This window comes from Cadophora gregata, assembly GCF_030347475.1.
Source record: "Cadophora gregata isolate MNR1 chromosome Unknown scaffold_6, whole genome shotgun sequence".
NCBI classification, from domain to species: domain Eukaryota; kingdom Fungi; phylum Ascomycota; class Leotiomycetes; order Helotiales; family Ploettnerulaceae; genus Cadophora; species Cadophora gregata.
Genome location: NW_026695929.1, coordinates 775,129 through 797,108, shown reverse-complemented (window position 1 = coordinate 797,108; position 21,980 = coordinate 775,129). Strand labels below are relative to the sequence as shown.

Below are 21,980 nucleotides of genomic sequence, written 5' to 3'. Positions count from 1 at the left end.
AAGTCAGAAGTTGCGATATGCTTTGGTTTCAACCAACTTACTACTCATAACACAAAAATCATTTGTAATATCGTGGCGGGGAGACTTTGAGGCCGTTTCGACATAATCAACTTTAAAATTGCAGCTGCGCCATCGATATATACTCTTCAAAATCCTCCATTCGAAGTACCACGATCTAGAGAAGTCAGAGTGACTCTTAGAGTGATCAAGTATCTTACCTCGAAAGCAGCAAGGACCATCACCGACTTGAAAGTGGCATCCAAGTTAGACCTCGAAGTATCCTGTAACGCAAGAGTGATAATTTTTAAACTTGCAGCATATTGCTTCCGTGCAGCTATCGAATGTTCCGGATCGTTCGTCACGTTGGAAAGACCGGCAAACCCAACAGAAGATACAGCATTGTTGAATGAGGGATCAACACTCACTCAACAACGACCACTGCGGCGAAGGCTTGGTAAAATTCACCTCTCCAATCCGAAGCTTAGCACCAGACGATATGTAGTGCGTGAAGAAGAACCGAATTCCTTCATCTTGTAAGGGTGCCGACAAGGCTGGGGAAACGGAGCGATTCTGCGCTGATATCTTTTCATCCTCGTCGCAACTACGCTGCTGGTTCTAGACGAGGATCCCGACTCGTCGGTACTGTACTGTAACTTAGTGTCTTTCCTCGATTTACAGTAGTGCCCGTCCGTTTTGTAGGGTCGCTTAGGTAGCTGCCTGGGAGCACGAGCTTTCGTCAGCTCTTCCCCGGCTCGCCCGGCTTAGGCTGCGCAGCGTCGTCTACACCAAAGCTTTACAATGTCAACAGTTCTGCGATTCAACAGATACAGTCATTAGAGAGCCTCACTCTATGCACGAGTTCCAAGTCAGACGTCGCAATTACCTACTGCACAAATTTCCGTACCTTTGGGGTTTTCTTGGCATAAACTCAGTGGAACCCGCATGATGGCAAGCACCTGAAAGAGACTCATGTCGGACGGATTGCTCCCAGCTATCCTATCTGGTCTTTCCGCGGCTTGACCTCCTTTCCTCGTCGCTCTTTTCCTCCTTTCAAATTTTCAAAACAGCTGTATCAAGCAATCATGTTTCCTTCCTTATCGCCAAAAATAGGCATTTGTGATTCTGAAGAAGATCAATCATGTGCTGAGACAGAGCAGCAGATCGCCCAATCGAATAAGCTTTCAACATCACCATTTCCCAGTTCTTGGAACTCCCGTGCGTGCATGAAAGGATTCAAAACTGGGTCTGTTGAGAGCTCCCGGCTATTTGCAACCTGGTCGCGCATGTATGAAGATGGAAATCATGCTGATTATTGTTTGAAGTGTGGACTCTGGAGCCGAGTTTGTTTGAGCTTCTGTTTGGTCGAGGACCCCTTGTCCACTCCCGCATGGGGATCCTCCACCCAAAGCGAAGAGCCTCACCCACTTCCAAGGTGCATCACAGCAGATCATTACAATTCGCTGAAAATCCTCCGTTTCGAAGTACCGCCCAGCCTGGAACGTTTAGTGCTTCTCCATCCTGGATCGCTCTACCGGGTCAACCCCTTTCCCTCGATGGAGCCTCATCGGAGGCCAAGGGATGTCACTGACACGATCGCTCGATCAACTTCTTACCAAGCTCTCTCACAGACCCTGCTCTAGAATATTGTCCGATCATTCATGCTCTATTCTCCGCTGTTATTCGTCTGGTAGTTTGACAACAGATATCGGAGAAAGTATATTTCTTATTTCAGATGTAGATCAGACGAGTCTGGACTAGATTGGTTGATATCACGGATTCTCTTCGTTTCATCAGTCTTTGCACAGCGAGGCTTGGGCTTGCGTAATTGAGAAGATTATCTTGGCTATAAGACTCCAAGACTCTCCACAATGGGTATCTTCCTTCCCATCCCCTTAACCCTTCATTACTACTTGCAGGCCATTTGTATATTTCAAAGAGGTATGTTTCATTCTTCTCAAGACTTAAAATTACTGACTTCTTATAGCTGTGCTCACTATCCTTTACATTACATAACATATTCCACCTGCTGGACGCTGCCATTATCATTTCTATTTTCCAAACACAATCATGAAGAATTTCGGCTCCATTCTCACATTCATTGCCATTTCGGCTTCTATTGTTTCTGCTCGTGTTTTGCCTGAGAATAGCAATCAGATCGAGGCCAGGACATCGTACGACTATGGCAAGTAATTCATAGTTCTTGACAGACACCATCGCTGATATCCGGTAGTAAATGATATCATCGCTCGCTCGCCAGAGAAGAACAAGGCAAAGGGTCAGTATGAGTTCCCACTATTATAATGACATTCTAATAAGTTCTAGAAACCGCCACCGCCACTGAAGATGCTGCTCTCGCTGAGGGAGGAGCAGCAAAGAAGGGAAAGGGAGAAGGAGCAAATCTCGCTTCAAACGCCAAAAATGCTACGGCTCCCGCTACAGGGAAGAAAGGGAAGGGGGCAGAAGCCGCTGATCTAGATGCCGATGGCGCAGGTGCGGCGGTTGAACAGAAAGGGAAGGGAGCCAAAGGTGCCGGTGCCGGTGCCGGTGCCGGTGCCGGTGCCAAAGGGGCTGGTGCCATAAACAATGCTAAAAATGGTACCGAGGCGGCGACTAGAAAGAAAGGAAAGGGTGCTCAAGGTCCCGGTGCCCAAGGTCCCGGTGCCCAAGGTGCTGGTGCCAAAGGGGCCGGTGCCAAAGGGGCTGGTGCCATAAACAATGCTAAAAATGGTACCGAGGCGGCGACTGGAAAGAAAGGAAAGGTTAGTTTATCGTAATATATTCGGCTCCGACTTGAACTAACAATATTTATAGGCATCCGCAGCAGGCGGCCAGTCAGCCCAAAAGGCAGATCTCACGCAAGACGAGCAACTCGCCAGCATCGTCAAGGGTCTTACAGGAATAGACTTGTCTTCCATCGGTCTCAGAGATCTTCCTGTTCTTGAGACAAGAAAGAAGAAGAACGGGACTGCGACAGCTGGTGCTGGTACAGTAAGTTGCATTTCCGTCCAGGATTCTGCACCATCTTGGAAACATGTTGAGCGAGTCTCCATTTCTCATCCGCTATATGATCTTGAATCTTGCTGAGACCAAATTACAGGCACAAGCAAGTGGAAAAGCAGCCACGAAAGCAGATAAAAAAGCAGTAGGTTCCTCCGTCTATTCCATCTCAACTAGGCTAACAATCCGCAGGCAAAGGCAGCTGCCAAAGCCGCGAAGGTTCGTCGATTTACCAGTACAGCGAGAATCTATTCGATGAGACTAACTTGAATTGAATATAGGCGTCCGCCGCCGCTTCTGCTAACAATGAGGATGGTGCTGGTGCTGGAGCTGCTGATGTCGCCGTAAGTTTCACGACACTCCCTCATCAAATTCTCAAGACGAGCTATCCAGATCTACGCCATTCTCCAACATCCTACCTACCCTCAAACAATTCAGACAGCTCGAAGTACCTAAACTAATGCGATAAATAGGCCGGAGGCTCAACTGGAGCTAAAAACGCCACCGAGCCTGCTGCAGGTGGAAAAGCCGTAAGAAGTCCCCATCCCATCCTTTTCAGGACTCCGACTAACATCCACCTCAACAGAACAAAGCTGGAAAGGCTGGAAAAGCCGGCAAAGCCGCAGCACCCGTTGCAGTAGGAGTTGGTGCCGCTGACGCCGCGACCAATTGCACGTAAATTTTTATCCTTTCGACTCTTTTCTATGGTGATGGATTGGGCTTGATAGATAGATGGACTTGGTCGAAAGGCTGGACTGGAAAGGTGGTATACCCATGGGGATATTTACATATATAATGTATGCTCTCATGAATGTTTACATCAATCAGACTATTTGGGAGGCAATGATTGTATTGTGTTGTAGTTTCCATGCGTTTTGTGCTCCCTACCGGACGTATAAAGAGCAAGGAGCCCTACCACTTGAATATGGTGAGGTAACTTGACCTTTTCCTTGCCTATACCAACCTAATAGTGTGTCCGAGACAGGTGAAGTTTGTTCTCCAAAGCGATATGAGAGCAGTATTGACGTTTCGGTCATGTTTCGATCGGCAAGATGGGGGTTGTGATGGTGCTCTCGCTAAAGGTTCGTCAAGCATCACCATCACTTAGATTTTGTCTGCCTTAAGAGTCAGCATTTCATCATACAGTAAAGTACTTAAATTACTATTGTGACTTTCGACAGTAATAGGAATATCGCTAATATAATTGGTAGGTGACAATTGGTGAACGTAAGTAGCAGTGAAGTCGCTATTGACAGTCACGTGAGTATCAAATCAGATAGCGCCCAGATACCTGGGCAGGGTAATGTCTATCTTACGGCATGGTCACTTATCAACACGAGTTTTCCTTCTGGGTACTCAGACCTGGCACGGCTTCGAAAAAGAACCAGGAAGTCAACAAGGGGACAGCCGAAGCTTGCTTTCGGTAATAAGGTTACAAGGCACGCTTCTCATTGGTCAGAAATGCTATACATGGTATGTGATTGGCCCGTTCACCAACAAATTTACCCAGCACTTCTCGCTTCTCCCTTGCCAAACAACGGGTTGACGTGTATGCGCCACTGACTGACTCCATACCTCGCATCTCTTATGATACCAGTCTAATTTAGTCTATAGATACCGAAAGATCTTAGTCTTGGAGCTCCTTACAGTTATCTTTGGCTTAAAATATTGGTCCATTGTACGAGGCAGGGTTCCTGAAAGGGGGTGGTGAGGTGTCAGCAGTAAGTAAATTGCGCAACGCGACAGCGAGAGGCAATGAATGCTGAGGACTTCTTCTATATATAGATAGATATGCAATTCTTCTCTCAAAATTTCTAAATCTAGTCCTGCATTTCACTTTTGTATTCTTCGTGTTTTTGATTTTCGGCTGATTGTTTTAGACTATGGCTACATCATTTCTGCAGAGCCTCTCCACGGTATTCGGATTCCTGTCTATATTTGCCGTGTTCTATTTTGTTGCTTTAGGAATTTGGCGATTATACTTCAGTCCCATATCTCATTTCCCGGGACCAAAACTCGCTGCTTTGACATACTGGTGAGTCAGCCCTCTTCGAGGCCCCCTCCTTTTCTTACGTGAATTCCTTTCTAACCTGGACAGGTACGAGTTTTACTACGATCTCATCCAACGAGGACAGTTTGTCTACAAGATTAAGGAGCTTCATGATCAATATGGACCGATCATACGAATCAATCCACACGAATTACATGTCTCGGATCCGGATTTCTACCACACTATCTATGCAGGCGGTTCGCAAAAACGGGAACGAGATCCTTACCATACTGGTGTGTGCTTCGAACCCCTCCGCCTTGTTACAAGTTGTCTTCAGATCTGTTACGAAGGCTCAAAGCACTTTGCTAACCACTGTGCATTTCCAGCATTCATGACCCTCCCTGGTAGTGTTCTGACAAGCCCCGCACACGACCTCCATCGAAAACGAAGAGCGGCTTTGAACCCATTCTTCTCCCAGCAGAGCGCTCGAAGATTATTACCTCTCCTCCAAGAGAGAATTGATGTTCTTGTTGCGAAACTTGAGGAATTGAAGGATACTGGCAAGGTTGTCAATCTGCTACATGCATTTTCCGCATTTTCCAATGGTAAACCCCCTTCATCCAAATCTGATCTGCCAACCTGGCTGATTGATCAATATTTTAGACGTAATCTCGCAATACCTATTCGGCACCAGCGAACATCGCCTTGAAGCAGACGATTTCGACCCCTCCTATCATCACAAGATCCTTGGCTCAGCTGGTGCACTTGTTGTCATCAAACACTTCCCATTCATTCCGTTCATCGTAAACAACCTGCCCGAAATCGTCACCGATCATGTTGGAGCTCTAGCTGATCAGAAGAAGATGAAGAAGGTACGTTTGCCCAACCGTCCGGGTAAACCCGTTCTTCCAATCGTTGTGGGAAACTGACAACACGATGCGTCAGATTCTCTCAGGTTTAATTGAAAATGTTCGTGGCTACGGATCAAAACCTGACCCAACCACCTCCGCAACAATTTTCCACACCCTGCTAGAAAGCGATCTCCCACCAAGTGAGAAAACCACAACCCGCCTCACCGAAGAAGGAATCACCCTCGTTGGCGCAGGAAGCCACACCGTGGCTTGGACACTTACCGTTGGCTCATTCCACATCCTCTCCAACCCACAAATCTTGTCCACCCTGAGAGCGGAACTCTCAACAGTCAAGCGCGAAGGCGAAACCCTAAACTCGATCCTGACTCAATTAGAGAAACTCCCTTTCCTCACAGGCGTGGTCAAAGAATCCCTCCGCCTGTCCTACGGCGTCTCCCTCCGCCTCCCACGTATCGACCCCGAAAAACCAATGCACTTTCATGATTGGGTTATCCCAGCCGGTACAGCCGTCTCCATGTCCACCGTACTCATTCATCAAGATGAAAACATCTTCCCTGACTCGAAAGAGTTCAAGCCGGAGAGATGGCTAGGTGCTGATAAAGGGCTGGATAGGTATATGACAGCTTTTTCAGGGGGCAGTAGAGCGTGTTTAGGGATTACGCTGGCGTGGGCGGAGTTGTATTTGGGGTTTGCGGGAGTGTTTGGGAGGATTGGTGGGGTGGGGGACAAAGGGGACAGGGGCGTAATGAGATTAGTGGGGACTGATAAAGGGGATGTGGAGATGGTTGGAGATGGTTTCTTCCCGCTTGTGAAGGAAGGGAGTCAAGGTGTTAGAGTGTTGATTACGAGTTGAGTATGGGACTAGACACTGCAGTGTTTAGAGTCTCTTCTTTGGTATAATAAATCTGGGAGAGTGATGGTTGGACCTAGAGAGCAAACATAATGAGAATTTAAGCGAGCCCCTGAAAATGAGCTTTGGCGTTCAGTTTCGATTGTCAAGTCGAGCCGAGCATCTTCAACAGAGTGACCCCAGATGGGGATCATTTGGCAAATCTCCTTGTTTATTGTTTATCGTTCGTCTATCATGGCTCGCCGATTCTAAGAGCCTTTGATTTAATTAGACACAGCCACGTATCAAAATTCTGGCCATGGCCACTCCCATATTTGAGAAGCGAGGGAGAAACGCCAAAGACATCGCGTTCGTTGTGTTGGATATCTTCAACCACCTCCACCCAGCTGGAGCTCAGATGCTCAATTGTGACTGGGGGCGTCAAACTGAGCCGACATCGTTGCTGGGCAAACATGGCAGCAGCATCCCAGCCCTTGTCGATCAACTTCTCTAGGTGGTCTCCTTTCGCCAACGCCGAATGAAGTTGAGGGTCTCGAGAAGCAAATCTTGACAGGAAAGATGCAGTCATCTCCTTCACGATCTCATCCTTCCTTGAATGTGTGATCTCGCTAAGCATCTCTATTGTGGTGATGCTTCTCCATCTTTCCGAAGCCTCAGTCGGTTGAGGAAAGGTCCCGAGACCTATAATTCTGTTAGCTCTTGCAGAACATGATTTAAAATAAGTTCTTACCATGACTGAAAACTAAACACCAGACTTGGTATATCATAGTAGAGTCAGGGCCCAACAGAGCGAATGGCGTTTGAAAACATTCGATGTAAACCTGCCGCCAGAGAAAGCTCTCGAAAATGTACTTTAACGGGATGGTTGTGGTAGGGCATAAACTCATCATATAACCACTGAGAACAGTAGATATATCTTTGGACTTTGACAGACTACTTCTGAGCTGTCTAGAGAGCGATGAGACTTGACGTTGCAGCCTCGAAAATGCCTCTTTCAGATCTGAATCACTGCATGGCTGGAAGTCGTCCAATGCGCTCAACCTCTCTCTTTGAGTATTTCGCAATTGGGCCTTCAAAAGTTCGTTCTCGCCCCTAAGAATTTCCTCAGCTCGACTGTCGCTTTTTGCAGCCTGTACGCTCACTGATACTGGAGGTGACAATGATTTTGGCTTGCTTTGAGAATCTGAGCTGCTCCTCCCTGTGGAAGGTCGATATTTCTGTTTATGTGGAGCTCCCGAGCCTATGATGGTTGGAGAGACTGCTTTTTGTGAGCCTGACATCAAATTAGCCTCAGCTCATGCTGGTCTGCCTAGGACCTTCAATATCTTTGACCGGAGTTTTGCAGCAAATTTGGCATGTGGATGTCCATCGCCAGTATTGCAACCAGGTTAAGAACGGAGATCATTCTCATAATCTTGAAATGCTTTTCTCGGTGGTATCGGCGTGCTCTGATAAATTGGGTGCCTTTGGCCCTTGCCACTTGAAAGAGACGATGAACTTGCCTTGAAAAGTATGAGACACCGATGACTGACGATTCATATTGTCCGCTACATACACTCCCGGCCGATCATCTTCGCCGTATGTGTATTCGTCTGTCGTTCTGCTTGGAGCATACTTTGTATAATGATACGGATCGGCAGCGGAGGCAGCTTCTTCCTCTTCGTGATCCAAGTCCTCTTCTTGCTCCTCCGGGTCCTCATCTTCGTTCTCTTCATCAGGGAACATATTTTGACCACCACGAAACTGATCCCAATCTCCTCTCGAAGGTGTATTCATTTTGAAACTACGGATGTCGCGTTATCTTCAAATTTCAACTACATTTCTGCAGTACTCGAGCGAAAGGCATTCTATGTTGGGGACAATCACCGATCTCGTGTTGGGAGGTGAGGCAGTAAGAATGATGTGTGTGCCCGGCAAAGCCACCATGTTGGGATTGGCTCGTGTTATATGCAACCTCTGAGCTGCCACATCATCGGAGACCAGTCAAGCAGCTGCACGTACGCCAAAAGGTGTCACCGGATTATTCCACCTGAAGATTATGCAGCCGCTACCAATCAGCCATCAATATTTGCAAAGTTGGGCAGTATTGCAGATCTGAACGAGGCTGCAGGCAGCACAGTGGTGAAGACTGCAGGTTACACATTCTAGAGATCATTCGGAAGTCGGGACAGGGCAGAAACTTCAGCGTGAGATTTGCTCTAGGTTTTAGTCCAGCTATCCATGATCAACTTGTAGAGGTCGTCGTACCAGACCATCACTTTTTCCGACAATCAACTTCTCAAAAGTGAAGTGGCCTCTGGCGCTATTGACCAATGGCTGAGGAGTCAAGTGAGGTTCTTGTGATAGCTATTGACTATGGCACAACCTATACTGGTTCGTGAGCTCTTACTGCTGAGTGTGGAGACTCCGATGACTGAGAAAGATTGCACAATCTAGGTGTTGCATACGGCCACAGCAATGGGCTTCGTAAACGAACACGTCCAAACATTCAGTGCATCGATGACTGGCCCGGACAGCCAAGGAATACAAGCAACCAGAAAGTTCCCAGCGAAGTTGCCTACTCCAATGGATTTTTGGAGTGGGGAAACAAAATACAACCAAAAAGTCAGCGAATAGCCTGGACGAAGCTTCTTTTGGATGAAACCGAGAAGGAGAAGCGATCGGTGCTGATGCGGGACCTCGAGATGGAAAAAAGTACGGCTTCAAATGAAAACTCCCAAAGCGAGGCTGTCAAAGAACCGCTTGAAATTGTTTCGGATTTCCTGAGAGAAGTCAGGATGCACTTGGAGACTGCCCTCGAGATCCGATTTGGTAGTATGCTGCACGACCTTAGGAGAGAAGTAGTCATCACAGTTCCGGCCGTGTGGTCAGATAAAGCCAAAACTCAGACGTATAAAGCAGTCTGCAATGCTGGTTTCAATACTGAAAGTACGAAAATATCTATGATTACCGAACCGGAAGCAGCGGCTATATATGCAATGAGGGACTTGGAGGATGGCCCTTTTACTAACATCAAGGTATACAAAGTGCTTTTAAGATTATCACCAGGGGCTAACTATTATACGAAAGAGTGGTGATCATTTCGTGGTTTGTGATGCAGGTGGCGGTACTGTTGTAGGTATTAATAGATCAGGAACGACACTGGAAACCGACTGATTATGAATCCAGGACCTTATTACATATCGGGTCGATTCGGCACCACCTGCTTTTGTGATAAAAGAGGCTGTCGTGGGGACTGGTGAGTAGATTGCCCTCCCCGACGCTGCTGTCGTTAACTAGCGAGTAGGGGCGAAGTGTGGAGCTATATTCATTGATCGAGAATTCAGGTCGTGGCTGCGTAGAAAATTAGGCCAGGAAAAGTTCGGTATGATCAGGAAAGAGTGGCTCAGGCCCGGAAGCAGAATGATGAGGACATTCGAGGATGCGAAGATGTCATTCGAAGACGACAATATCATGGCTTATGTGCAGATGCCACCAGAAATTGGACGTGAGGATGACGCGTCTTTGGACATTGAAGACGGAGAGATGCGTCTAGATCCGTAAGTGGATACCAAGTTACCCTGTGTCTACCATGATCTAGCTAATATAGGTATTCAGGGAGGATATGCGGCAAATCTTCGATCCATGTGTCAATGAAGTGTTGACTCTGATCGACAGTCAAATTAATGCGGTTTCTACCCAAAATGCCGCCGTTAAGGTTTGTTACACAGGTTGTCCTGTATTCCCCGGAACTCGCAAGAATTAGAATTATTCTGACTTCTGAGTCGTTTCATAGTATATATTGGTTGTTGGAGGATTCGGAAAATCGATGTATTTGCTGAGGAGAATCAAGGAAAAGTACTTGAGCAAGAGAATCGAGGTTATTCGGCCAAGCAACCCGTAAGCCAATTACCTTGAATGTCCTCTACCAAACACTAAGAAAATGGAAGCTGGTCAGCAGTCGTACGAGGAGCAGTTATGGAAAAACTTGATCCATTGGGAAATTCTCTTGTCCAACTTCGGTTGTGTCGTCGGCATTATGGGGCAAGTTTACCACAACCTTTCGATGAATCGAAACATGCAACACTTCCCGATGAGGATATTTTCCGGATTGATAAGGCGGGAGATCGCTTTGTGAAAGGTACGTGCCCCCGAACTCTTTGAAAAAAAGCTCTACTTTAGAGACCCTTGGTATGCAGCTGTGGTTGACATTAACGCAGGATGCATGGCGTGGATACTATCGAAAGGCGACCATCTACAGAGCTCAAAACCGAAGACTGTTGAGTTCAAGATCCCTCAAATGCTCATTGATGGACCTAAAAGGTCACTTGAATTGAAGATATTTGCATGGAATGAGTGCGATCTACCGACCAGAGAGAATGAGGCGATGGAGCAGGTGTGTCTACTGAACCTTAATCTGACTGATATCCCGCCCAATGTGCTTCGAAGCACAGCTAGTTTGGATGAAAAATCCATCAACTTGATTTCATGTAAAATTGAGATCAAGATCGAAGGCTCAATGCTTGAATTTAGAGTACTAGTAGCTCAACGGGAATGTTGTAAAGTTCTGGCAAGGGATGCCTGACATACTTCAAGATGCTTTGAATGCTGAAGGTGGAAGCAGGCAGAGAAAAATGTAGGCTCAAGTAACGAGGAGCGTAGAGGAAGTAGGAGTTTTAATACCTGTTTGATCCGAAAAAGGTCTTGAATAGATATACTCATAGATGCAAGCCTGTTAATTGAAAGGCTGCAGGATGGCTGTCACCCATTGTTGATAACAACATGGACTAGTAGAGTCCAAATCATAGAATAAAGTACAATTATTGAGGTATCTCGAGTTGTGACAGTCTTCAGGATCTTCTTCCAGTGCCCCTGAAAGAACAGATTGAGGATGTAAGATGCCCCAACGTCAGACCGATGGGCGCCTTGGTGACTTGCGACTTCACGATACCATTGGCTCCATAGCCAGTACCAGAGCATGTACCGCCCCTGGCCATGTCATCCTGCATGAGTGCCCAACCGATATTCTGCGCGTTTGGTGTCTGGACAATATCCCTTTCGATCTTTTAGTCACTCAGCAGCATCTGACGGGTTTTCCAAACTTGATAATTTCTCCACTTGGCGGCCTGAACCAAGTCTGTTCATATTCATTTGGCCAACGTTACGATTATCAGAATCGTCGAATTGACCAAGTCCAGCCTTGCCAACCATGCGTCTCATCCACACCAGTACCCGTGAATTGCAAGAATTCTATAATGATATTCCAGAATACGCTATACTATCACACACCTGGGATGAAAAAGAACTATTGTTTGAGGATTTCAAAAGTTCAGCTGCAAAAGATCTCCTCCGACTCCCTGGCTTTGAGAAAGTGGATAATTGCTGCAAGCTAGCCGCAAGTCGAGATTTTCAATATGTCTGGATTGACACATGCTGCATCGACAAGAACAGCAGTTCAGAGCTGCAAGAGGCCATTAATTCCATGTATCGTTGGTACAAGAATGCCGAGGTGTGCTTTGCATTCTTGAGTGACGTTCCGAGCAACGGAGATCCAACCAAGAGCCCTACAGCCTTCAAGGCAAGCCTATGGTTCACCCGAGGGTGGACACTTCAAGAGCTCCTTGCCCCTCGAACCGTCGAGTTTTATGGCAAAAATGAGGAGGGCAGTGAGTGGGGCGAAATTGGTACAAAATCATCACTACGAACAACAATTGCACAGATCACAGGAATACCGCATGATGTGCTCAAAACAGGCGACTTCAAAGATATAAGCATCGCTACACGGATGTCCTGGGCTTCAAGGAGGCAGACGAAGAGGGTAGAAGACCAGGCATATTCTTTGATGGGTATTTTCAATGTGCATATGCCAATGGTCTATGGAGAAGGTAAACGAGCATTTGAGAGATTGCAAGAGGAAATCATGAAGGTATCGGATGACCAGTAAGTGTCCTTTGAGACCCAAGCCTTCCAATCATAGCAACAATTTAGCTCTATCAATTGTCGCAGACTTCTCATGCCTCTCTTGGAATCAATTTCTCATCCCTTTGTAGCAAATTTATTGATTGGATGTCCCACTGACTTGCGAGTTACGCCAGTTCACTGTTCGCCTGGAGATTATCGACGCGGTCTTTGAGACATTGGACAGGACAAGGACTTCTTGCAGACTCGCCAGCAGACTTCTTAAATTCTGGCCATTACAGATGCTCAAATAACAATGCGAGTAGCGCTGCGTACCAGATTACGAACTTGGGACTTCGAATCCAATTACCTCTGCTCCGGGTCTCCCCAAATCAGGCCACTGTAGAGTCCGGCGATGACGATAATGATGATGAAGATGTCGCAACAACACCTGGATTTCACGAATATTACGGTGTGTTGAACTGCTGCAGCAGTTCTAGGGACTTGGATCGACTTGGCATCATTTTGAGACTTACTGAGAATGAGGATAGTGAGGAGAGGGGTCTGAAGGGATCGAGGTGCCGCACAAGAGAAATTGTCTCTGTATCACCAGCCGAGGTTGCACTGGCAGAGACAAGGGTGATATACATCACGAGGAACCAAACAGAAACTCCTTCGGTGCAAGAGAGTCCCTACGTCGACTGTCACATTTCATTCGTCATCAATTCGAAAGGGACGGTAAAATTTGTGGATGCATGGCCAACTTTCGAAGCCGATGGTGCTGTAAAGGCTAAAGGACGGAGAAGAAAGGCAATCTTGGCTGCTATCTCTCTAAAGTATACCTTGGGGCTTAGCGAAGGAATATTCACTGTTGTTCTGGGTCTTTTCGACGGTGAGGCATGGTGTGACATTGTTGCGGATGAAAAAGAACGGAACGCTAAGGCGATATGGAAGAGTCACAGATACCTCAACCAGACCGATCGAAGTGGCTTTTATTCGGACGGAAAGAAAGTCCTATCAGTTGCCATTCGGAAAAGAGGGAAGCAAGGGTCAAACTCACCAGGGAAGGTGTTCACGCTGTCTATTGAAGATCATCCAGGCGATACTTAAGATCAGTCTTCGGGAAAGGATTGCTGTTCAATACAACCAAACGCCCAGGTATCGAGATGCATTTGGAAAGTGTAGACCTGATTTATAGTAATTTCGTGCCTCGCTGCTCTGCCACCGATCGATTTCGTGCCGCCGATTAGCGCTGTTTACTTCGCTTCATGCAAGCGAGGAACGCTAGTAGTAAGAGACTTCTGCCGTGTCGCAATGCTTTTCGCAAAAGGCTTGAACGCTTTGATGAGATAAATAAGCCCGAGGAAATTCCTACTCTTCACTGTCTGAGTTTGTCCAGCTAAGCAAGTGGTGGGAAGCCCGCCTTAGGCTCCTGTGCGCATGTAGACGAACTGCGGATCTGGGTGTCAGCGTTGAGACCTGGAGATTTGACAGTCACTAGAAGCATGGCAATGGCAATGCTTTGGTAACAAGAAAACAAAACAACAATCCTTGTCCACCCAGTTTACCCACATGCAAAGAATCTGGGTTGGAGGGAACACACTTTATACGCGATGGGCAGGCATGAGAAAGCAGTGATCTCACTTCCACTTTAAGCCCATCTGTGCAGTTTCCAACAGGCTCCCAATCATTAGACAATTGACCAAAGTATTAGCCTGATTTCATGTTGTTCCTGTCAAACAGACTCTATAGACGAAAGACTCTCTTACTAGCTACTTCACCTCACCGGACTTTCAAAAGGTAGGAAATTCTTGACAATTCATTATTATTGCTCAGAAGAAGCTCGGCTTAACTGGTCATCAGCGACCAACAACCTCCCTTCGATCTCAAATCTTCTCCACATTTTCTGTATCGGGCAAGAGCCAATAATCTATTCCCCTTCACACCAAACTTAAAAGCCACTCAGGCTCCTTCCTGAAAGGTTCGTTGATGAAGAAACCAGGCCAGTACCTCAGACCATGGGCAAGAGCTAAACAATTCTGTTTTCTACGAAACTATCATTTCTTCCCCCAAAATATCACTCATCACCCAGCCTGGCGCATCTCAAGGAAAATGAACTCATCTATCCTGACATAACATTCTCAAGAGGCGATCGCGCCCACGACTCACAGTAAGCCACAGCATCGACAATCAACAATCGACACCGAAACGAAATCGACAACAACATCAGCATCTATTACAAGAGCGCTCAAGAATGACAGCGCGACGCCTCCTCCCACCCCAGTGCGCAGCAGTCACTTCAAGCACTCTACTTACACATACGTGACGCGCCATAGCTCAAATCAATTCAACTCATCAAATCCCAGCCAATCTTCACATCCTCAATCAACGCGAAAACAGATCAGCATTCAAGCCGCCAAGTGGAGCTCAAGACCTCCTCTTCACCTTACATTTCGAGCTCGTTCAGGTCTTGCAACTTCTGTGATTCGTGGTCACGTGCTGTGATGCGCGTATTGCCACCACCCGCCGCTTGGTTCAAGGAGGCAAAAATGAATCGAGTACAGTACGCCATCATAAGATTAGTGCTCGGAAGAGCCGGCAAGAGAATGTTTACCAGTATCCCAAGTGGTGTCGACCTTCTTATGACCTTCTTCAGGCGTCTAGCAGATATCAAGATCAGCAGCGACACGTACAATAATAGTAAAGAGCCTCAGATACAAACAAGTAGGAACTGTCCCCAGATCGTCAGAAACACGCGTGCGAAATCAAAAAGCAGTGCAGACAACAAGAAGAAGAAAAGACGTGGAGATGTGTTCCATTTATTTCTCGGGTATCTCTTATCGAGTAGAGTCTCGTCTCCAAAACTCACACGCCCGCTATGCGCCAGTTGCCGACTCCTCTCGTTCTCACTCCCTTTCATGCTCATGCCCGCCTTGCATGATCATCCATCGCTCTTCGTATATATACATCGTACAAGCTCACCAATCAAAAATTGGTTCCAAACAAGTCAAAACTCGCTCCATAAACGCCTGGCCCACAAGCTAGCCTACCAAATGGATAGGTATGCTAAAAGAAAAGAAATCGCAAGTAAGATACGAGGAAATGGAGATATCTGCGTATCCATCTACTTTTGCCTTTCCGTCTTTACTTTTCTTTGAAGTTGAACTTTTGATCTTCCGTTTCCATCTCTTCATTTCCTCTCAACTTCTTCTCGTCTAGATCGTACAATTTTCAAAGCTCAACCGAACAAGCCCGCTGTCTCCTCAACGGGAAAGACACGAAAGGTGATGGCCGTGAAATGGTGAAAGACTGCGCAGAGGCGCAGGAATGAGTAGAGGTAAAATGCATGTACAGCGAATCGAAAACTCTCAGGACGTCTCGTCACTCGTCTCGTGTCGTCGCAAAATCAGAAGTCGTCAAACATGCCGTCCAATTCCTCCAATTCAACATTCTCAGGACTGCGCATATCCCACTCGGTTGAGGCCTCGGTCCAGACCTCGTGCGAGTCCTCGAAGGGGCGCTTCATCATGCTGAAAGACAATGCAGTCATTGTCGGCTTCATGGCAGGACTGCTCGTGAAGACCGAGGAATTCAAGACGTTCAAATTCCGAGCTTCGCCGAACAGGGAGTCGGCTTCCAGGCTTTTCGTCGGGTGGTCCGTCATTTCCGATGGAACTCCACTCATCTGTATGTCCGCGCTCAACTTTCGCTTCTGCATCCCTCTAGCCGTTTGTGTGAATTCCTTCTCATCTTTCTCTAAAGGTGGCGACGACGCACGGTGATTCCGCGGTGCTTCGGTTGGTCGGCCTGAGAAAGAGCCTGTAGGTGTTGGTGGCGTCGACATATCATCGTCTTCGAATTCAGGGGATGAGAGGTCCACTTCAGGGGATGGCGAGAGCTCTCTTCTTCGTTCTGCATCAGCTTCGTCGGATCTGGAAGCTGCGCTTGATATGGACGGCGAAATGATTGCTCTTGACGGGAAGTGTACGGTCGATGTGTCAGGAATAGGTTGATGGGGATATGTCGTCAGGTAAAAATAGGTTCTTCGGGGATGTACGGTTTCTAGTTCTTTTGCCACGGGGCAAGGCGCAAGTGCTGTCCATGGTCGCTTCAAGTATGAGGAAAGTCGGGAAGATATGATCGCAGAAGGGTTCGCAGATCTGCTACAGTTAGCTCTAGGTCTTGACTTCGAAAGGAGAGACATACTGTTCGACGATTTTGACGCTCTGCGAAAGTATCGCAGCAAGTTCCTTCACTAGATGAGGCCTATTACCAGTCTTCTGCAGCAGAACAATAACCCCTTCAACAATCTCGTCGTTGATTCCTTCCAAATCAATCTCTCTTGGCTTGACCTCATCCAAGTCGTCTGTCTCGGCTTCTGGCGACGGCGGTGGAGTATTTTCGTACTTCAACGGCGCTCGTTTGGGAGGAGGCGACATGGACGGCGACTCCTCATGCGACCTCTTTAATTTTTTTGAGGGAGGATTCTCAGAATTTGGGCCGGCAGAAGGCGGTGAGACGCGGGCGGCCGCTCTGGAAGCATGAGTTACTGGAAGATGTATGCCTAGAGAAGGCAACGAGAGCGACTTTCTTCGAGTATTGTATGGCATGTTTGTTTTCTGATCGGAAGTCATAGTGTATTATAAGTTGATGGTGTTGCGACAAGAGACTTGGGAATATCGTGTGTTGCTCGGGAGGATGCGTTTGTTTGCGACAAAGTAGAGGTTGGTAGGTAGGTAGGTAGGTAGGTAGGTAGGTAGGCAGGAGGTGGTGCAGTGGACGACGGTTTGTTTGTGTTCCTGCACGGTGATCGTTTGTAGCGTAAGGGAGCGACGGGGTAATTCCTGGAGGCTGCGTCTATTGGATCACAGGGGCTGCGTCGGAATGGATGCAGGCGGCGTGGTAGTGATACAGGGCTGGGGCAATTAATGTCCAGGATGCTGATGCACTGAAAAAGCGATGTGAGCGATATGATGTGATGTGATGTGAGTAGGTGAGTGAAGAGGAGGGAGAAGCCCGCAGATTTCTTTTCTTCTCCTGTAAGTGACTGAGTGATGGATGGTCGAATGGTCGAAGTTCGGGTGGTTGACTAGACCTGGGAGCAAACGGGGCGGGCGTTTGGAGGCGGTAAGGGATGCAAGGTTGATGCAAATGCAGCTGCAATGCACCACAACACCGCTATTTCAGGAGCTGGGTATGGGTATGGTTGCTATGATGTGGTATGGTAGGCTCGGTAGGGTGTGGTCTCGCAGGCAGACAGGAATGCCGTTCTCTGCGATTGTGATACAAGACGAATAGGCGGAGAGCAGCCGGTCGTGACGGCGATACGGGATCCTGTTTATCTGCTACAGGAAGGGAAGGATTGGATGGCTGGACGGGCAGAAAAGTCGTTGCCTGCACGACAGATATCTGGGGCAATATACTCGAAATCGAGGATGATGGCGATATTCCTGGTGGGCAGATGAAAGCGAGAAGTGCGTGAGTTGTGATGGTAGCAAGCAGTTCATCAGTTGCTGATGGAGGGATGAATGGGCAGTTCTATGTGAGGTCCGAGGGCGAGTTTCAAGGCGTTGAAGGTTGTATGGCGGCGAATGGGGGTGCGACCAGCGAGTCAAGAGCAAGGGGAAGGGATGACAAGTCGACGGGGGCGCAAAATAAATTATTTTAGCGGACAGCTTGCTGACCAGAGTCTCAAAAGGGAACCATTAGTTGGCTTTTAGCAGGCTCTAGGGGGGCCGGACAAGTGCCTGGCGGGCCTGAGAGCGCCATGGCAGAGAGTACTGCAGGGGTGAGGAACACTGGATTTGCTGGAACCGAAGGCATTCTGCCGTTAGGGCCCTGCAGTCAAGGTTCCTCAGTCTTATGGGGTGGAGCAACGTCTGTGAACTTCGGATCTTGAGGAAGAGGATGTCATGCCATGAAATCTTGCCCCATATTCTAATGGGGCGACGTGGGAAGCCGTCTGTGTTGTTCTGGTTAAAGATACGTTCCCTAGGCAATGAAATTGATAGACGACATGTTATATTTATCTGAGTCTCATGGACACACAGCATCACCTATCCATCTCTTGAGCGAACACAGATTTGAGAAAGTGTGTATCGCATCTAAGCAACCCAAGGATCAGAAAACGTCAGGTCCTAGCGACCAAGACTCATATATCTGATTGGCTAGGAGCTGAGGGATGGACGACTGCATGCGTAAGGGGGGTGGAAAGAAGCTATTTTGGAGGGAGGAAGCTGAGATGTGATGAAGTGACGCCAGAGAGTGGTCCGAAAAAGTATCAAGCCAGAAATGGGGAGAGAAACGAGTAATGAATAGTTGATTAAGAGCTCAAGCTCTTCTTCTCTTTCTCAAGATTAGAAGCCCAAAAATACGACAGCTGATTTCACGACAGGCGCTGAACTCAAAATGAGTGAGTGTAAAAGGCAACCAGCCACGAGTAATGTGTCCGGCTCCCCGACTGGTAAATTTTACCGAGCGAGAGTTCAAAGGAAACAAAACAAGCGAATTCTAGAAAGAGGCATCTTGCGATGGCATACGATAAAGTTCAAGGGGTCATATATTAAACTATGCATGTATGAGTATGTTCAAAGGCCAAAGAAGATATCTTCAACAGCTCATTTGTTGGTTGGTTCGATGTTGGCGACGCAGCTGCACGGGGCACGAGGAGGCACAACGGTACTTGGTACTTCCGTCATCTTTCGGGAAGGCTATCAAAAAAGGGATATCCAAATGCGCATCTCCAGAACCAAATCTCCACCCTGAAGTCATCGTCCTTCATGATCATCAGATCTTGCATCTTGCAGATAATTGTCATCTATTCAAAGCGACGGCGACAATACTCTCCTTCCTTTCGCCTTTCGGAGTTTAGTAAATTTAACTACTGAGGTCACTCATTTCCTCCCGCTCCCAAATCATGTCCTCGTGTTGCCTCTCCATTCCCAGCAAATGGATAACGTCAAGCTTCAACACCATCGCGTAGTTCACCCCCTTAGCCTCCTCTCTTAGTCTCTCTGAAAACAAAAAAGTCCACTTCTCCCGAAACTTGGCCTCCGGGCCCACATCCCTCGTCACATCGGGGAAACTATTCCCCATTAATGGCTAGTCTCATACTTCCCATGTGTTTTTCTGCTCCACCCAAGCTTTCAAGTCTGGGATACGCCTGCTTGACCCCTACAGCCCCCCTGCTCACCGAACAAATTTATTGCGTTCGGCCGACACGGTTTTTTCATATTTTTCCTTCACTTTTCAAAGCTTTGCCGTAAATGTCACAAGTGCCGTGCTATTACGGAAGAAGTAAATCGGATCCACTATCAATCTTCCCCGCTGCTAGATGTGATGAGTCGGCAGATCTTGGTGGTGATGGTGGGCGTGGTGTTGTTGTTGTTGGAGGCAACGACATTACGAGTTTGATGAAGGTTTGCTATCAACCTCGTCGTCTTGGTAGCGACACAGTCTCAAGCTTTACGAATCTTATTCGCAAACACAACACGTGTAAATCAAACGCAATGGATGGAAAACAATGCGATGCATACCAAAGAGAGATCCGTTATCTGCATCTCTTCTGCATCTGCTTACCTCGCCAAGCATCCTCCACACACCCAACAAGACGCAAACGGAATCCGGATCGTCAAAAAGTCAATTTGAGCTCAGACGGAATTTGGGTTGAGCCTCCTGACTCGTGCCCTGTCTGCGTTTCTATCTTCGTGTACAGAATGTTGCGCAGTAGTAGTAGAGTCTTTCAGTTCACACTTTCACTTGCGCAACACTTTCAGTTTTCAAAGCTGCAGCACACGAGACATGCAAACCTTTCCTTCCTCCCCTTCAAGTTTGATAAGAGAAAAGATAATGATGATATCCATTCTCGGCACGAGCACAGTACAACTACCTTTTCCATCCTCCCTCCCCTCCATCGCATCTTGCCTCCTGAACCAGAAAATCAAGCCGGTGGTTGTCACCCTAGAGTTGCGAACTTGTCCTGTCAGCCATCAGCCGAGCATAACGGCTACATAAGCTAGGGATCAGATGCGTCATGCATAAGTCTTGCAGCGACGACACCACCATCAAATATTTCAAGTACATCCTTATCTGAAAACGAACTGGAATGCAAAGCCATCTCAGACCAGACCAAATACAACGCAATAACGGATCAAAGTACCGTTCAAAAGATTGGGACTTTCTTTGCCCCGCTCATTACATTCCCCTAAAATATTTGTCTCACCGCTGGGCAGAATAGTCGCATACCCCGCATTGAAGCTCCGAACCAACCAGTCCAGGCCACAGCAGTAGCCGACAATTACCTTCAGCGAAGCCAGTATAAGAGTAAAGAGATAGTAAGCTTATATAAGAAATCTAGGCTTATTATTTAATACTTTAATAATAAGAGTAAATAAGAGATTTTAACTTAATCGCTAACGATCTAATAGATTAGTTAAAGACTTATTATATACTTAGCTGTAGCACTCAGCTATCCGGAATATATCCGGAATAACCTCGAATCGAAGCTAGTAATACAGGATATTACTTAAGCTTATACCTAGGCGGTAATAAAGCTTCTTCGTGAGATATTTACATAGCCACTAGAAGAGATTACTAACGAGTTTCCACCTAGAATAATATTCATAGTAGTACTTCTATTATATAGTATACCTAAGTCTAGAAACTACTAGTTTAATATATATTATAAGTATTATATAAGGAGCCTTTAAATAGAGATATTAACCTACGACCTGTGCCTTTTAATAAGTACTAAAGGAACTAATAAGTTCAGAATCGTAGGAATATAAATAGATAATACTCTTATTTTAGGAGATAAGATATTTCTAGTAAGGGAATAAGAAGCGATTAATTAAGCCGGATTTATAACTAAGCTGATATAAGTCCTAAACTAATCTAAATCGCTAATATTTAATAGGTGTATTATCCGTATAGAAGAGGGTAGCTTTTATATATCTTAGAAGAGTTAAGGTGTAAGGCTTAAGTAAGTTAATATTACTAAGGGAGATTATAAGAAGGCTTACGTAGAGTAACGAGCTCGCGGAGCCTACTTTACGACGATCTATTAGCTAGAAGCTATATTTAACCTATTAGTAGTAGTATAGTACTAGGACTTAATACTTAATAATATTAAGGCTCTAAATCTACGTCTTAAGTAGCAGATAAAGAACCTAGGGAGAAGTCTATAGTATATTCTTATAAACCTAAGTTCTATAAAGATCTACGCCTTTATTAATAGATCTTTTGCGAATAATAAAGACCTTAGCTCTTAGATTAGTTTCGTACTAGTAATCGGAACTAAATCGAAGGAGTTTCAGGGGTTCTCTCTTTCTAATAACCTGATATATATAAGTTCTATAAAGTATAAGAGAGTTACTTAAGCTATACTCGCTTCGGA

The 21,980-nt window shown here is 46.6% G+C and overlaps 7 protein-coding genes across 8 annotated transcripts; 5 read left to right on the top strand and 2 right to left on the bottom strand.

Annotated features, from left to right (window-relative positions):
- The first annotated feature begins 799 nt into the window (after positions 1-799).
- On the top strand, positions 800-3,755 carry ONS95_012093 (uncharacterized protein). The gene is made up of 11 exons (XM_058505704.1): positions 800-1,243; positions 1,323-1,938; positions 1,985-2,182; positions 2,231-2,275; positions 2,323-2,759; positions 2,812-2,988; positions 3,098-3,142; positions 3,190-3,216; positions 3,279-3,341; positions 3,471-3,527; positions 3,584-3,755. Exons 3-11 carry the CDS (start codon positions 2,068-2,070, stop codon positions 3,674-3,676), a joined length of 1,059 nt encoding a protein of 352 aa, XP_058358227.1. The 5' UTR covers positions 800-1,243; positions 1,323-1,938; positions 1,985-2,067; the 3' UTR covers positions 3,677-3,755.
- Positions 3,756-4,387: 632 nt separating this feature from the next.
- On the top strand, positions 4,388-7,342 carry ONS95_012092 (uncharacterized protein). Of its 2 annotated transcripts, XM_058505703.1 has the most exons (7): positions 4,388-4,470; positions 4,612-4,718; positions 4,783-5,032; positions 5,096-5,280; positions 5,374-5,592; positions 5,651-5,859; positions 5,933-7,342. In XM_058505703.1, the coding sequence occupies exons 3-7, from the start codon at positions 4,881-4,883 to the stop codon at positions 6,710-6,712; spliced, it is 1,545 nt and encodes a 514-aa protein (XP_058358226.1). In that variant the 5' UTR covers positions 4,388-4,470; positions 4,612-4,718; positions 4,783-4,880; the 3' UTR covers positions 6,713-7,342. The 2 variants fall into 2 exon arrangements, with proteins under 2 accessions (XP_058358226.1, XP_058358225.1); XM_058505702.1 differs by lacking the exons at positions 4,388-4,470; positions 4,612-4,718; positions 4,783-5,032; positions 5,096-5,280 and having other exon boundaries at positions 5,314-5,592.
- ONS95_012091 (uncharacterized protein) lies at positions 6,548-8,609 on the bottom strand. Its single transcript, XM_058505701.1, has 3 exons — positions 8,212-8,609; positions 7,440-7,982; positions 6,548-7,390 (listed from the first exon to the last, which is right to left on the bottom strand). The coding sequence occupies exons 1-3, from the start codon at positions 8,483-8,485 to the stop codon at positions 6,942-6,944; spliced, it is 1,266 nt and encodes a 421-aa protein (XP_058358224.1). The 5' UTR covers positions 8,486-8,609; the 3' UTR covers positions 6,548-6,941.
- A 272-nt stretch (positions 8,610-8,881) lies between these two features.
- Positions 8,882-11,516, top strand: ONS95_012090 (uncharacterized protein). Its single transcript, XM_058505700.1, has 9 exons — positions 8,882-9,082; positions 9,146-9,726; positions 9,779-9,823; positions 9,878-9,947; positions 9,996-10,248; positions 10,307-10,406; positions 10,485-10,588; positions 10,639-10,829; positions 10,909-11,516. Exons 1-9 carry the CDS (start codon positions 9,022-9,024, stop codon positions 11,271-11,273), a joined length of 1,770 nt encoding a protein of 589 aa, XP_058358223.1. The 5' UTR covers positions 8,882-9,021; the 3' UTR covers positions 11,274-11,516.
- A 245-nt stretch (positions 11,517-11,761) lies between these two features.
- On the top strand, positions 11,762-13,843 carry ONS95_012089 (uncharacterized protein). The gene is made up of 2 exons (XM_058505699.1): positions 11,762-12,628; positions 12,784-13,843. The coding sequence occupies exons 1-2, from the start codon at positions 11,898-11,900 to the stop codon at positions 13,694-13,696; spliced, it is 1,644 nt and encodes a 547-aa protein (XP_058358222.1). The 5' UTR covers positions 11,762-11,897; the 3' UTR covers positions 13,697-13,843.
- A 2,149-nt stretch (positions 13,844-15,992) lies between these two features.
- Positions 15,993-17,220, bottom strand: ONS95_012088 (uncharacterized protein; the record flags this gene model as incomplete). Its single annotated transcript, XM_058505698.1, has 2 exons — positions 15,993-16,746; positions 16,793-17,220. The coding sequence occupies 2 exons, from the start codon at positions 17,218-17,220 to the stop codon at positions 15,993-15,995; spliced, it is 1,182 nt and encodes a 393-aa protein (XP_058358221.1).
- Positions 17,221-19,537: 2,317 nt separating this feature from the next.
- On the top strand, positions 19,538-21,205 carry ONS95_012087 (uncharacterized protein). The gene is made up of 2 exons (XM_058505697.1): positions 19,538-20,919; positions 21,013-21,205. Exon 1 carries the CDS (start codon positions 19,852-19,854, stop codon positions 20,602-20,604), a length of 753 nt encoding a protein of 250 aa, XP_058358220.1. The 5' UTR covers positions 19,538-19,851; the 3' UTR covers positions 20,605-20,919; positions 21,013-21,205.
- Positions 21,206-21,980: the final 775 nt, after the last annotated feature.

Bases quoted from the DNA above. Each gene is read 5' to 3' on its own strand.
- ONS95_012093 (XM_058505704.1), top strand. From the start codon at position 2,068: ATGAAGAATTTCGGCTCCATTCTCACATTCATTGCCATTTCGGCTTCT. The intron at 2,183-2,230 runs GCAAGTAATTCA...GATATCCGGTAG, and splicing joins CAGGACATCGTACGACTATG to TAAATGATATCATCGCTCGC. The intron at 3,528-3,583 runs GTAAGAAGTCCC...CCACCTCAACAG, and splicing joins CTGCTGCAGGTGGAAAAGCC to AACAAAGCTGGAAAGGCTGG.
- ONS95_012092 (XM_058505703.1), top strand. From the start codon at position 4,881: ATGGCTACATCATTTCTGCAGAGCCTCTCCACGGTATTCGGATTCCTG. The intron at 5,033-5,095 runs GTGAGTCAGCCC...TAACCTGGACAG, and splicing joins CTCGCTGCTTTGACATACTG to GTACGAGTTTTACTACGATC. The intron at 5,593-5,650 runs GTAAACCCCCTT...TCAATATTTTAG, and splicing joins ATTTTCCGCATTTTCCAATG to ACGTAATCTCGCAATACCTA.
- ONS95_012091 (XM_058505701.1), bottom strand. From the start codon at position 8,485: ATGAATACACCTTCGAGAGGAGATTGGGATCAGTTTCGTGGTGGTCAA. The intron at 7,983-8,211 runs GCAAGTTCATCG...ATTTGATGTCAG, and splicing joins GGTGTCTCATACTTTTCAAG to GCTCACAAAAAGCAGTCTCT. The intron at 7,391-7,439 runs GTAAGAACTTAT...ACAGAATTATAG, and splicing joins GTGTTTAGTTTTCAGTCATG to GTCTCGGGACCTTTCCTCAA.
- ONS95_012090 (XM_058505700.1), top strand. From the start codon at position 9,022: ATGGCTGAGGAGTCAAGTGAGGTTCTTGTGATAGCTATTGACTATGGC. The intron at 10,589-10,638 runs GTAAGCCAATTA...AGAAAATGGAAG, and splicing joins GTTATTCGGCCAAGCAACCC to CTGGTCAGCAGTCGTACGAG. The intron at 10,830-10,908 runs GTACGTGCCCCC...ACATTAACGCAG, and splicing joins GGGAGATCGCTTTGTGAAAG to GATGCATGGCGTGGATACTA.
- ONS95_012089 (XM_058505699.1), top strand. From the start codon at position 11,898: ATGCGTCTCATCCACACCAGTACCCGTGAATTGCAAGAATTCTATAAT. The intron at 12,629-12,783 runs GTAAGTGTCCTT...GAGTTACGCCAG, and splicing joins ATGAAGGTATCGGATGACCA to TTCACTGTTCGCCTGGAGAT.
- ONS95_012087 (XM_058505697.1), top strand. From the start codon at position 19,852: ATGTCACAAGTGCCGTGCTATTACGGAAGAAGTAAATCGGATCCACTA.